A 16,082-nucleotide genomic window follows, 5' to 3' on the forward strand; every position below is an offset into this window, starting at 1 on the left:
GGAAACCTCTTAATCTATGATCCTATGATTGATCCTAAATATTTAAGTACATTTTCAGAGGTCCTACGGTCTTAGAAGGGACTTCAGACATTATCCTCTAAATTGGTGCAGCAACTGCTCCTGACAACATCCCTGACAGGCGATCACTATTCTGTATATCCACCACTGCTAGAAAGCTTCTGGGACTGAGGTGAACTCACAGCCTCATAAATCTGCCCATTTCATTTTTAAACTGCTTTCATTATTTAAAATATCTTCATTATATGGAACTGCATTGTTAAAACATCATTGGTCCTAGTTATGCCCTTTAAGATGATATACAATTAGTCTTACTGCTTTTCCACATGAAAACCCTTTAAATACTTGAAAGCAACTATTTTATGTTTCTGCTATAATGTCTGCTGTAATGTTTGAGAGACCCATCTCAAACATTTTCTGATGAAGATAGAGAAGTTTTGAAAGGATTTCATAGATAACAGCCTATACTATGTGTGAAGTATTGTACATTCCTATACTTGCTGTTCCGGTGAATCTCCAGGAAGCTACAGAGCTCAACTCCAGTGTCAGGAAACTATCACTCAGTCATTTACGCTTTGTGTCTGGTTACCTGGAAGAATGTTGATCTACTTTTTGTCTTCTCCATACTTCATTTTGGTCACTAGCAACTTTTCCTTCTCATAGATCCTCAGAGTTGGGTGGGTCCATATAGGTCAACTAGTTCAACCTGTACATCAACCTGTGTCAAACTCAAACAGCAACAGAACCCTCCTGGCCACATATTGTCCTAGAAAACCACAAATTAACATTGTGCTATAGTTTTATTTATTTTGTTAAATATTTCCCAATTACATTTTGATTTGGATTTAGTCCTACTCAGTAGTGTCATGGGCTGTATGAGATAGCAGGATACATGTTTAACACCTCTGCTGTGACCAAGACTTCTCTCTGCCAGGAAACATCAAGCTTTGATTCCTTGAGGGAAGGAACCACATTTTTGCCTTTCTTTGTATCCATAGTGCTTAGTACAGTACCTGGCACAAAGTGAGTACTTAGTGAATGGTTGCTTACTGATGCTTCAAGACTTTCAGATCACACCTTCTATCTATAGGTGTCCCTCAGGATTCTGTCCTGGGTCCTCTTCTCTTCTGCTATACTATTTTACTTGGTAATCCCATCAGTACCTATGGATTTAATTATCATCTCTATGCTGATAATTCTCAAATCTACTTTTCTTGACCCTGTTTCTCTTCTGACCTCCAATCTCACATCTCCAATTGCCTTTCGAACATTTTTAATTGGATGTCCAATAGACATCTTAAGCTCAATAGGTATAAAATAGAACTCATGATCTTTTCCCCTAAACCATTCCCCACCCCACCTCCTATTTTCCCCATTGCTGCAGAGGCCAATATCATCTTCCCAGTCTCTCAGGCTCACAACCTAAGAGTCTTCCTGGCTTCCTCACTATCTCTCGCTCCTCACATGCAAGCTGTTTGCAAGGCCTGTTGATTTCACTTTTGTAGCATTTCACTAATAATCCACCTTCTCTCCTCTAACACTGCCACCACTGTGGTACAGGCCTTCCTTACCTCATACCTGAATTATTGCAATGGCCTACTGATGGTTCTGTTTGCCTCAAGATTCTCCCTGCTCTAATATATTCTCCATTTAGTCACTAAAATGATTTTCCTGGAATCTGATCATGTCACTCTCCTACTCAATAAACTCCAGTCGCTTTCTACTGACTTCAGGAGCTCTATTTGGCATTCAAAGCCCTTCATAACCTAGCCGCTTTCTACCTTTCCAGTTTTCTTACACCTTACTCTCTTACATGTGGTCTTTGATCCAGTGACACTAACCTCTTGCCTATTCCACAAACAAGACACTCCATTTTTCAGTTCTGGGTATTTTCTCTGTTGTTTCCCATGCCTGGAATGCTCTCTCTTCTCTCCTCCTACTGACCTATCTGGCTTCCTTTAAGTCTCAGCTAAAATCCCGTTTTCTACCGGAAACCTTCCCTAATCCTTTTTAATTCCAATGCCTTCTCTCTGTTGATTATTTCCTATTTATCCTGTATATAGCTTGCTTTGCATATATTTGATTGCTTGTGGTCTCTCCCTTTAGATTGTAAACTCCTTGAGGGTAGGGACTATCTTTTACTTCCTTGTATTCCCAACTCTTAGTACAGTGCCTAGCACATAGTTGATGCTTAGTAAGTATTTATCAAATTTAATACAATCCTTCTACATCCAGGACACCACTCAGTCCGAAGCAATCACCCACAGTTTGCCCATCACATAGCTTAGTCAGGCCTGGTAAAAGCAGATATGTAAGGCTGTGTCCTAATGACCAGGATCCACTACCCCTCAAAGACGATTTTCCCAGGAAAACTAGCAAGGGAATAATGATGAGCTCTTACAGTGAGGACCTGCATTGGGTGATTTTGTTGCTCCACGAACTTAATAAAACGTGCTTTAAAGTCCCAATGTTTCCCCCCTATGCAGCACTTAATAGGCAGCACGGTTTGATGGAAAGAGGACTGGATTTGGAGAGAGAAGATTTGGATTCAAATCCTAGCACTGTCATTTACTTATCTGTATGAACTTAGACAAGACAATTTCTCTAGGCCTCAGTTTCCACATCAGTTAAATGACTGGGTTGAACTTTATGATCTTTGAGTTCCCTTCTACTTCTAAATCCATAATTCTATAATTCATTCCAAAAGGACAAGTAGGAGAAGTAGGAAGTCACTTTCATAGTAAGGCTGGGATTGTAGTCACACACACTGTTCTGTCACCCACACATTGGCCCTTATATTACCCTTTTCCTTCTCTTCCCCTCCCTATCCCAATCTCTTCCCAAAATGTTTTGGGGAGCTAAGAAAACACATGATTCAGAGATGTTGTAAGAGACCAAATGTTGTAAGAGACCAAATCTGATCTTACTGCATCATCACTGCGTTTTCTGTGTTAGTATTGCCTCTTTGTTAAGGATGGAGGGCTGGTAACTAAGACTCAAGTTACCACATTTCCTTTATATGGAGACCAGGGTTCTGTGTCCAAATGGGGTTTGGCACCTCTGCCAAGCCCTGAAATTCACTGACTCACTCAGTCATTCCCTCTCTGAATCCTCTGTCCAGTCTTAACCCCCCAATTAAATCTCTCTCCTTTCTTCCTCATCTAAACAAAATACTTTCTCCATATAAACCCTAGCTCCATGCTTCCCTGGGTCAATGCTCCTTCTTTTGCCAGGCAAGTCGCTAACCTTCCAACAACCAAGTTTCAACGCTCTTAAAAAGGCTCAGTGAATAAATAGAAAGCACAGCTTCCCAGACTGCAGCTTCTCCTTTCATCCTCAGTATCTAACTCATGCTGTATTTTCCATAGCTGGGAGAACAAGTGCAAGGAAACCGTCTTTCCCCCCTTTTCACTAAAACTACTTAGTATGAAGGGTGTACTTTAAAGGGAAATGAAAAAGCAACTTTTACTAAAAGAAACTTTAGTGTTCAGAAAGAGTTATTCTCCTCCTCAGGTGTCTGACATATAACCATCATCACCATCGAGCGTTTATTAAGCACCTACTAGGTACCAGGAACTGAGCTAAATGACAGAGATACAAAGAATGGCAAAAAACAGAGCCTGCCTTCCAGGAACTTACATTCTTAGGGGGAAGACAATATGCAATCTATGTAGACACAAGCTATATACAGAGTATAGAGTAGGTAATCTCAGAAGGAAGGCATTAGCAGTCTAGGTGGGGTGAGATGGGGGCAGATTGAGAAAGGCCTCTTGCAGAAGAAGGTGAGATTCAGTCTGGGTCCAAAAAGAAGCCAGGAAAGCCAGAAAGTAGAAATGAGGAGGGAGAGCATTCCAGGCATGAGCGACAGCCATTTGAAAAGGCATGGCATAGACAGAGATGGTGTACTCAAGACAGCAAGGCCACTGCATTGCAGATACAGTAAGAAGTAAAGTGTTTGTTAAGAAGACTAGAAAGGTAGAAATGGGCTAGATGGCAAAGGGCTTTAAAAGCCAAACAGAAGATTTTATTTATATTTGATACTGGAGATGATAGGGAGCCACTGGAGTTTGTTGAGTAGGGGAGGAGGTAGAGGGGAGGAAGAGTGCTGATGTGGCCCGTCTTGTGTTTTAGGAAGCTCAGTTTGGCAGCTTGATAGAGAGAGGATGGGATGAAATTGGGAAAGACTTGAGGCAGAGAGACCAACCAGAAGGCTATTGCAACAGTCCAGATGTGAATTGATACCTAATTAATCAACATTTATTTAGTACTTACTATGTGTCTGGCACTCTGCTAATGGCTAATGAGACAAATGCAGAGAATAAAATTTGTACTCCCAATGTTCTTAGGTTCTAATAAGGAAGACAAGAAATAAATATATAAATATATGCAAAACGATTCATAAAAGAGAATAAAGACAAAGCAATACAAAGAAGTTAAATATAAGATAGTTTGAGAGGAATTGCTTAACTGGCTTTGCAAGACTTTGCCCATTTAGCTAAACCTTCAGTTACAAATTACCTTTCTCAGTCACCAGTATTAATTAAGCACCTACTATATACAGAGTACTATATTAGATGCAAAGGTGACTTTTTTTAAAAAAAATTACAAGGTATTGATAGTCACTGCCCTCAAGAAGCTTAAAATAGATGTGAAGAGACAAGAAACACGTGTATAAATAGATAAATAAATAAATAATTTAGTTGTAGAGCTGCATCTATATTGTACAAAGTAAAGATGTGCTGACTAGAAACATGAACACAAATGTGATCAATCATGGAAGACAACCAGGACATTGTCAAAAAATAATAAAATTGAAGATTGCAGAAATAGCAAATGTCTAGACATGGACATTAGCATTTTTGGATAAGAAAAGTATAAACAATAGAGAAAATTAGGGCAGAAAGCTTGTGAGGGGAAATAATAATTAGCAGTGCTAAATCTATAATCCTATCATTCAAAGATGGTTAAATGAGATGGGAGGGGCGAGACACAGTGTGAGGACTTAATTAGGAGATTACTTTAGTCTAATAAATTCTAGTAAATTTATCATCATTTTTACTTCCCAGGTTATATACAGATAATTGAGATATGGCCTTGATTAAAATTAGAAGTACTAAATACATTTTCTTATTTGAAAAATCCTTCCGGCTTTATGATTCTAGAACCCCAATTTTTTTTTTCAGTTTAGCTTTGGATGTAGCAGCTGGAGTTTTTCATTCACGGAAAATCATTTTAAATATTGTTTTACTTTCACATATATATATGTAAATTTTGCAAATTGTGACACATTCTAGGGTGACTTTGGTTTTAGTTTTTGGCTTTTAAAAATGTGACAGCTAGATATCTCGGTGGATAGAGTACTGGTCCTAGAATCAGGAAGAAATGACTTCCAATCCAGACTTAGGCACTTACTAGCTTAACCTCTGTCTACCTCAGTTTCTTCATATGTAAAATGATGATAATAATAGCATTGACTTCTCAAGATGAAGAGGATGTTGTGAGGAAAAAATGAGATATTTTAAAAATTCTTTATAAAACTTGAAGTGCTATATAAATGCTAGTTATTATTTTAAAAATATGGAACTTGTTCATACAGGGGCATAATTTTACTATAAACTTTTTTAGTCAGGAAGTGGGTCATTTGTTTTCTATGCCCTATTTAAACCATGCAAATATTGATGAAAAATTAAGAGATCTATGATTTGAGCATCTGAATCTGCATTACAGTACAGTCTCCCTAGTACATCCAAGTATTTTTTGATAATTTGTGTTTATATATCATCTTACATGGCAGGTTCTTTTTCTCACCAATTTACTTCACCTGGTATATATTATTATAGCAGTGGCTTCATCAATGAAGCACAATCTATATTTCTGCAAGGAGTAATCAATGTTTTGCCAGCTGAAAATAAATACATTCCATTACATCTATTCATTGGTGGAACTGAGGCAACATATGCTCAAGGTAAGAGAAGACAAAATAGCTTATTCTGATGTTTGACGAGAATTCTAGTACTGATAGATAATTTGGGAACTCAGATTCTAGTTATGGCTCAATCATTTAATAGCCATGTGATTTTGAGCAAGTCACTTATACTCTCAATACCTCAATTTTCTTATGTATAAAATGGAGATAGTAATCTGCCCTCCAACCCATCTCTTCCATTAAACTATGAGCTCCTTGAGAGTAGAGGGCTATCTTTTGCCTTTCTTTGTGTCCCTAGTGATTAACACGGTACCTGGCATGTAGTAGATGTTAAATAAATGCTTATGGACTAACTGATATGTTATAGTCTATTTATGCTGTCAGGAGGAATAAGAGGTATAATGTGAAAGCATTTAAAGATTCTGTAAAGCCCTACACAAATCTAAGTTATTGTTATTATTGTTATTATTGTTGTTAAGGTTTTTCCCATGAGCGGGACTGAGTGAAACTTTGAAACTTTAAATTAGGCTAATTTTCCTTCATTGCCTGTGCCTCCTATTGCTTTTCCCCTCCAGTGGGGATTCGTTTAAAATACTAATGAGAAAGAACTCAAGTGGAGTGTAAATTACCCAACCAAAGCTATGACTGTGTAATGAATAATTTGTGTCACATATCTTAAGATTTCCCCTTAGATGAATGGAGAAGATAATTGCCTTGAAGATCCCAATATATATACACAAAGTATCTCAATAATCTTGGTGCAGTTTTAAGCTTTAACTGATTTCAGTTTTTACAGATCAGGATACTGAAGCTAAGAGATTAGGTCACACAACTAATTAGTGGGTGAAGTGGAATTTGAATTCAGGCCTTTCTGATCCCTAAATTCAGCGCTTTAAATTTTAACAGCTTAAAACTGCACTTAACCTTTTGGGACACCCTGTATTTTAAATGCTCGTTATAATGATTTTTGGATTTAAAAAAAAATCAGTCATGTCCCTTCCTCTACCTAGTGCTGAGTCTGGTACAAGAAACTTTTTTCAATTTTTCAAAGCCTTTCTTAATTAGTTGGCAAATCATAGTTACAATAATATTTCTGAGGGTATAGAACCATGACCAATTTTTACCATGCATAGTAGGCCATAAAGAAGAATTCTATAGTGTACCCATTCATTAGTGAAAACTTTTCACTCAAATAAAAGTTTTTCCCAATTGTTCAGTTAATTTTACAAGAGTAGCTTATCTAATGATCAGTGAAGCAACTAGGTAGTGTATAGATAAAGTGCTAGACTTTGGGATCAGGAAGAGCTGAGTTCAAATGTCACCTTACTCATTTACTAGCCATGTGACCCAATTTCTCTTAGCTTCAGATTCTTCATCTGTAAAATGGGGATAATATTTTTTTAAGATGATAAGGGGATAGAGTCATGGACTTGAGTTCAGAAAGACCTGAGTTCAAATCCTACCTCAGGCACTTTTAACTTCTTTCACCCTTGGTTTCTTCATATATAAAATGAGGATCAAAATAATACCTACCTCACAAGGCTGTTGTGAGAACTAAAAGTGATAACATATACAAAGTGCTTTGCAAACCACAAAATGATATGTAAATGCCATTGCTATAGATATATTAGGTGCCCCTTAATTAAGTAGATTATGCATATTTGCCAGAATATTGTTACCATCCCCACTTTCATGAAGACTGACAACAGTTCTTACTTTAGAATAATTATCTGTAACACATCATTTTTTGTACCAAGGAGCACCTAATGAATCAAACATGAGGATATCAGCAGCAGATTGTATAGCAGAGGAGCCTTCATATATCCAGAATAATACTGGAGTTAAAAATCCTAATGGAATTTTCTTTGAGCTTTCGAGCTGTTACTCACCATCCATAAATAACATTAACCCATCCTATGGCACAGTAAATGAAGTGATAACAATAACTGGACATCGCTTTAGCAATCTTGGATATGATAATAAGGTAGGAACTAATTTTTGCATATACAATGTAAAGTCTTCAATGTAATAATATGATTTTTTTGGTTCTAAGCCTTGTAGCTTTGTGTCACAGTTTTAAAAGTGCTGATATGAATAATAAATAGCAGCAATATTATTATTACTATTATATAATAATTTCATGAATATAATGTGTTTAAAAATAATTAGAAATTTTTTTTCCAATTTAATTTACATACAATAAATCAAGATACTTAATTGTCCATCCATGTAAACTGTTGCTGATTTCATTTCACAATTGAAACACTTTCAGGTTACCATTGGTGGCTATCCCTGTGTAATAGAAGAAAGTTCTGAAAATGTCATCATGTGTCATATTGACCCTCAAAACTCAATGCCTGTTGGGATTGGGGAACTTGTCACATTAATTGTGTACAACCTGGGTACAGCCCTAAACACTTTGAGCAAAGAATTGGAGAGACGGTTTGTTCTTTTGCCCCATGTTGATACGGTGACTCCAAATGTTGGATCTACCAATGGGATGACAAGAGTGATCATTAAAGGGTCAGGATTTGCTGCTTCTTCTGCTGATGTCAAAGCTGTCATTGGAGGTTTTCCATGCACCATTTTGTCAGTAAATTACACCATGATTGAGTGTGAGACATCACCTGCTCCTGAACAGTGTATGGACATAGATCTTCGAATACATGATATCCCTGCTCAGTGCCAAGGAAACTGTAACTTTTCTTACTTGGACAACACCACACCCTTTGTAACAAGAGTCTTCCCAAACACATTACAAAATGTGTCTACAACATTTCTGATAGATGGACAAGGATTTGGGGAACGTTTGGAGGATGTTCTTGTTTATATTGGAGACAGACAGTTCAGAGCACTAACTATGAATGACACAAGCATTGCTGTGATTGTGAATGCAGTCCCAGCTGGTTATTATCCCCTTAGAGTGGTAGTGATGACTAAAGGCCTGGCTGCTGGAAATTTCACTGTGAATAGTCCCTTAGTAGCATCTTTATTGCCAACTTCTGGAAGCATTGAGGGTGGTACTGCTTTGATTATTAAGGGAAATGGATTCTCTCCAGGCAATACAACAGTAATGATTGGGGATGACCCATGTAAGATTGTATCTATTACCCCCAGTGAAATACACTGTGACACTCCAGCCAGATCAGCTGCAACTGTCCGTGTGAGGATCCTTGTAAATTCATTTGCCTCCCCACCATTGTGGTTTACATACTCATTGGATGATACACCACTGCTTGAAGATGTTGTCCCAGACAGAGGTACTTTCTTAATTGCAAGTTTGTTGTGTTGGTGTTATCTCATCAATGTCATTTAATAATAATGAATTTGAATGCAGTTATTTTGTGCAAAAGGTGATGTGAGTACTTTCTTGCACATAATTCCGTTGAACAGTGATTGCTTTAGTGCATGTGCTAGAATTTCTGAATTGCTTCTATGTTATTTCATGGCATTTAAAAAAGATTATATAATTCTAAGGATCACAGAATTTGAGAATTAGAATAGACCTAAGCCTCCAGCTAGGCCAACTCATTCCCAAAAAGGAATACCTACTATAACATATCCAACAAGTGGTCACCTAGTTTTGTTTGACCTCTTCCAGTGAGGAGGAACCCAATACCTCGAAAGGCAGCCCATTCTATTTTTGGACAGCTCCAGTTGTTGGGCAGTTATTCTTGACATCATGCCTAAATTTTCCTCTCAGCACCTTCTGTCTGTCATTCCTCATTCTGCCTTCTAGGGCTGAACAGATCAGATTTAATGACCCTACCACATGATATCATTTTTAATGATTGCAGCCAGCTTTTATGTCTCTTCTGACTCTTCTCTCCAGCCTAAAAATCCCCAGTTCCTTCAACCCATCCTCATATAGTGTAGATTTAAAGATCTTTACCACTGTGATTATCTTCTTTGGGACATTTATCAACTTACCAATGCCTTTCTTAAACTGTAGTATCCAGAACTGAACACAATATTCCAGGTGTGGTTTGATCAGGGAAGAGTATAATGAAAATACAGTCTCATTATTCCTGGAAACTATACTTCTCTATACAACTCAAGATCACTTTTTATGGCTGCTGTATTACAATGTTGACTCATATTAAGCTTGCAGCACACTAAAACCCTCAGATCATTTTTTTTTCAAAGAGCTATCTAATCTTACCCTCTCCATCTTTTACTGGTGAAGTAGAATTTTTGAACTCAAGTGGAAGACTCTCTTAGAACTACCTAGTCAAATCGGCCAAAAAACTACTCACAAAAAACTCCCATTAACTTCACTTAGGACTTCCATGTGATAAAGAAGCTTGTGAATGTGGAGACAGAGAATAAAGCTATGAATAGAATACATAAATCATAAATCATATTTACTCCTCAGTGCCACATTTTAGAAAGGACATTAATTAGTTGAAGAATGCCTAGAGATGCACAAACAGGATGATGAAAGACCTTGTGACCTATGACAATCAGTTAAAGGAGCTAGGAATATTTAGACTGGAGAAGAGAAGATAGAGGGATACATGACAACTGTTTTCAGGTATTTAAAGGATTTTAAAGGAGAAGTGGGTATGAACTCATTCTGTTTATCTTCAGAAGGCAGAAGAGCATTTAGTTCAAAGTTCTAAAGAATCTAATTTAGGCTTTACGTGAGGAAAAACCTAAGAATTAGAGGGATTTTTTTTCAGCCATATTTTGTAACTGCATGTACTTGCAAACTCTTATTCTACTGACCATCTCTATTTAAATATCTTCCTTTTGATATCATTCTTAGATATGTACATATGTTTGTATATATATTATATATATATATGCTTATAAATATATATGTATATTTATATATACATACACATTATGTGTGTGTATGTGTGTGTGCATTTCTGGAGCATTGAGGTTCAATGACTTGCTCACAGCCACAAGTCAGTAATGTGTCAGAGACAACACTGGAACCCAGATCTTCCTTACTCTGAGACCTGTTCCCTCTCCACTACACTGGGATGCTTTTATAATTGTCTGTCATTAATCTAAAAATCATAAAAATTGAGCAATTTCTTACTATTAGAATGGTTCTAACAATTCAGCTAGAAGAAAATGTAGTCTAAAGACTTAATTTCAATTTTACTTTTTACTACTTTTATCTTTAGAGTGAAATATCTTATCTATCCCCCTTGGTCTCTGTAGTAATTAAATATCTTATTTTTCCTGCCTAAAAATTCCTTACAATTTCAGATATGTATGTATTTGTACACATACACATCTATATGTGTATGTGTATATACATATATGTATGTATCTTCATATTTATGTATATGTGTGCCTATATAAATACATACATATCCAACCACCTCAATTTACAAATGAGAAAACAAAGGCCCAGGAGGTTAAGTGAATTGCCCAAGTTCACACAGTTGGTAAGTATTAAGGGTAGGATTTGAGCCCATATTCTCTTACTCCAGAGCCAGATACTCTTTCCACTGTACCACAGTCATGGAGGGCTTCAAATGGCAAATGAATATGTATATACATAATACATATTTGAACTATATTTTTGATACAATTAAAGATAAAGATGCATTAACTTAAACATAATCACTCTTAAATAGAGAGCTACTAATGGTGGGTAAGGAAAGAGGTAAATTATACATAAAATAATTCCAGATCATTTATAGTTAGTTTTAAAATTAACATTTGCATGCATATAATCCCAATATTCATGCTCCCTTTGAGCCTGATCTTGAACCTGCCTATTACTTTCTACTGTCCCACTGAATCCAAGTCAGTGACCTAGGAACTGGTGAAACAATTAGAGGAGGAGCCCTAATTGTTAAACTAATTGCAGATAATTTGTACCTAGATTTTGAGTACATAGTAAGCCATATAGCATTTGAAATTTGTATAGAATGCATTGGCATACATTATATTTTTATTGAAGTTAATGCTATTGAATATCTTGGCTATGTAAGTGAATAAGTGCACATAACTTTTATGGATTTTTTTTAAAGGATCACCTGGCACTGAAATTGAAATCACCGGATCTTCTTTTGGTTTTGATGTCTCAGAGGTTGTAGTAACAATTGATGATGCTCAATGTAACATCACAATGGTCAATGACAGTGTGCTGCGATGCAGAGTTGGGGACCATGCTGGCGGCATTTTCCCTATTATGCTGAGACATCTAACAAGAGGCTATGCAGTTTCCAGGATTGCTTTTGAGTATTCACTCACAATTCAGAATCTTTTCCCAAGACAAGGTAGCTAATGGTTTAGAAATAAAAAGGTCATTTTTGCAAGTCTATTCAATAAATATGTGATTATAACATATGTATTTTGCAAACTTCATCACCTGCATTCATTTTTTAGTTTCTGTAAAATGCTAAAAGATATTTATATACGTGCTACATGAGTATATCAGAATCTTCTCAAATAACCAAAAAGTACTGATTGAATAATGACAGTACTTACCATATCATATGCCATATGAACCAAAATGTTATCCTCAAAGTATTCAGACCCTTTAAGAAAAACAAATTTTAAAAAAGCACACACACAGTATGTGTGTGTTTGAGGGGAGGGGGAGAGCTACCAAGTAGAAAGTAATCAAGTTCTATGAATGTGATACTCTTTTCTGTTTAAGTTAAATATTTTTCTATTGAAAATTTTTGTTAGACAAGTTTTATAATATTTAATTACAAGCAGCAGGTACTTAAATTAGAAGAGTAATTTAGCATGCTGTTTGACATTTTATATAATCAAATTATCAAAAGGTTTTTTTTAAATGAAATCATTTAAATTTTTTTCTCTTTGCTCTTCTTTAGAGAAATAGTGGGAATATTTAATTACTGCTACATAAAGAAATTCTATTAAGCAACTATCCTGTTTATAAGATTTCAGATGATTAAACTTATTTATCATGATTAGATGGCATTTTTAAGACTACAAGTCATATTAATTAAGGATACTCCTGTTGGTGGGATTTCTCCTAATTAGATATTTTTTTCTCCTTTTCTTTTTATCTCTATGCCCAGGGAGCTTTGGTGGTGGGCTAACAATGACAGTGATTGGTTCTGGATTTAATCCACAAAGCTCAATGCTATCAGTATGCAACACTGAATGTGAAGTAGATAGACTTCAATCTGATTATGACACCTTATTTTGTAAAGTTCCATTTAATAATGGTAAGTGATGATTTAAGATACTGGTGCCATGAAAAGTGGGAGATAAAATTTGCTTGGTAATAATTTATTTGAAAAATTTGTGTCATTCTCTTTCTTTCCTTCTTTCTTCCTTCCTTCCTTTCTCTGTTTCCCTCTTTCTTTAGTTTCCTCCCCAAAGATGGTTTTCTTGATTCATGTAGCTTTCAAGAAGCATATCCTGTGACTTAGTTATGGATAGTTATGATAATATATTATAATGTCATAATAAAATGTTATAATTTTTATTTAACCCACAAATTATACATACCCCAGCACTCAAAATGGAGAGCTCCTCATTACTATTTCAATACCAGTTTTCACTCCCATCTACAATAACACATCACTTATCTGACATCATTAGTGAGAAGACCAGTACTCTTGAAGACCATATCTTCCCTAAGTTCTCATACCTATTGAATTTCATAGCCCTACTTCTACCACCCTCCCCCTCACACCTCCCATACATATATACCCAATGTCTCTTCTGTTCTTAATCGTTGGGTCTGAACAATTCAATCTCTGGATATTTTCAGTTTCTGATTTTGCAGACATTAGGCTTCATGGAATGTTGTGGATTTGACTCTCACTCAGTAGGAAAAACCAATGCGTCCTTGCAAAAACATATACCACCATTTTGTGGTAGACAAAATGATCTATAGGCATTCTCTTCCTTCAGCATCAGTGACTCATGAAACTAACTCCATGAGAATCATTGCAAATTTCTTAGCCTGGATGTCATGTATACTTCCCTTTCTTCCCAGTTATATGAAGAGGACATTAAATGCCTTAGGATCATATGGACACCACACAAGACTCCAGGACAATTATGTTCCACTCTTTATATTGTCAGCTGGGTTTGATATATGCTGAGTCCAGCTATGATCTTCTGCCAAAACATGAACCTCAAGTCCTTTCCCAGAATTTGAAATTTAGAAGTGCATTCAGCACAGTTGTAGCAGAAGCCTCACTACCGCACTTTTCTTATGACTGCAATATAATCCTAGGCCTACGGTCACCAATTTCCCCATATGCACTTGTTCCTTAGGCATAAAATTATTGCTTTGAATTTCTAGAGCAGAAGAATCACCAGAATAGTTCATCTGGTCCTCCACCTCACTCACAGGGGCACTGGTACTATTTGTGAAGAAAAGTGAGGAGTTGTGGATCCATCATGATGATCAAGTTCTGAACTTGATAACCATGTGGGACAGAACCTCTTTCTCTGTTGACTAACCTACCAAGCCAGCTGACTGGGCTAGTGATATTCACCAAAATGAACCCAAATTGGGAGTTCAGGATTGGGATACAAGCTGGACCTGGATATAGAAAGATAGCAAGCAGAAAATAGAATTCAGGACCCTATGTGGTATATATGAATGCCAGTTTATATTATTCTGACTGTGTAGTGACCTCATGGTCTTTCAGAGGTCATTAATCCAGGCTTTGCTGAACTATGCTATGATGGTTTATTTCAGCAATTTTCTCATCTACTTTCAGAAATCCACCCAGCACCCAAAATTACTCTGGGCCACTCTCCACTACCTACATAGGCACTGGCTGTTTGCTTAATGAACTCAAAATAGAAGAGATAGACTTTCTGGGACATATAATAGGCCAGAGGGGAGTACAAATGACCCCATGCAAACCGTGCAGGTTAGGGACCTTGGAATCTGCAAAAAACCTGCAGCAATTCCTCAGGGTTTGGGGGTGCTACTGATGTTTCATCCCTAGGATAAAACATCCAAAGTCACTGCCCCAATCACTTACTACCTATGTGTCCCTGAACATGTCACTTATCCAATGTAATCCTCAGTTTCCTCACCTGTAAAATAGTAATAATAATAGTAATTACTTCACAGGGTATGAGGAGGGAGTCAAAAGAGATAATACGTACTTTAGTCATTGTACAAAACTTCAAGTGCTATATTAATGCTGCCTACCATCATCATCATCATCATCATCATCATCATCATCTCATGTGGAAAGAATTCTTAACCTGAAATCAGTGACCTTGTTTTATTATTATTTTGATACCACCACATTTCAACAAAATTGTCTTCCTTCACCAATCTGTTTCATGTTCTATGCATTTAAAAACATAATTCTGAGAAGAGGTTCTTAGGCTCCACCAAATTATTACAGGAGTCCAATTAAAAAAAAAAGGTTATGAATCCCCGATATAAGGGATAAGGCACAACCATAAGGTCTGATTTGATGGCCTGCAGGGTTCTATTAGAAGTAAAATGACTGGGGCAGCTAGGTGGTACAGTGGATAGCACACCAGCCCTGGAGTTAGGAGGACCTGAGTTCAAATCTGGCCTCAGACACTTGATACTTACTAGCTGTGTGACCCTGGAAAAGTCAGTTAACTCCATTGCCTAGCCAAAAAAAGAAGAAGAAAAATGGCCAAGCTTTAGTTCACGGACTTTGTGACAATTTCTTTGGCTGCTCAGTAGCCTATGCTCAATATAGTCAAGAATTACAGCCAAGGGCCTGTCTCAACTTTTGATAACATATGTGTTCTTTAACTGTGAAAATGTATGTGCTTGGTATAAAAAAAAGTGAAACAGTAATCCTCTTTTCATTGTGATCTTACTCCCACAGGCAGTGGAGCTCAGCAAGACTGTGAAGTGAGGGTTGCTAATGGGGAGTACTCCTTTCAATCAAACACAACCTTTACGTATATGGCCTCTTTAACTCCAGTCATTACTGAAGTAGCACCCAGAAGAGGAGGCACAGAAGGAGGCACAAGACTCACAATCAGAGGATCAGGATTCAGGTACTGCTTTTGATAGCGTTTGATGCCTGTGGAAACCTCTCCCACCTCCCTTCTCCTCAAATATACATATCTTGTCTTATTTCAGGGTAGATACTTGCTTGAATATACTGATGAAAAAAAATACCACACTTATTTCCTAATGAGACTATCCATAAATATTGTCTTTTAGAAT

The 16,082-nt window shown here is 36.7% G+C and overlaps 1 protein-coding gene across 1 annotated transcript in view; it reads left to right on the plus strand.

The window, feature by feature from the left end:
- PKHD1L1 (PKHD1 like 1) overlaps positions 1-16,082 on the plus strand; it is a 202,046-nt gene that overhangs the window by 92,765 nt on the left and 93,199 nt on the right. The window contains 6 exon segments of the mRNA XM_078153706.1: positions 5,813-5,983; positions 7,702-7,928; positions 8,217-9,204; positions 11,941-12,189; positions 12,964-13,113; positions 15,736-15,910. Coding sequence (XP_078009832.1) covers positions 5,813-5,983; positions 7,702-7,928; positions 8,217-9,204; positions 11,941-12,189; positions 12,964-13,113; positions 15,736-15,910 — 1,960 coding nt within the window.

The sequence above is a fragment of the Phascolarctos cinereus genome, unplaced genomic scaffold, assembly GCF_003287225.1.
Source record: "Phascolarctos cinereus isolate Bilbo 61053 unplaced genomic scaffold, phaCin_HiC Scaffold_4;HRSCAF=312, whole genome shotgun sequence".
In the NCBI taxonomy this organism is placed as follows: domain Eukaryota; kingdom Metazoa; phylum Chordata; class Mammalia; order Diprotodontia; family Phascolarctidae; genus Phascolarctos; species Phascolarctos cinereus.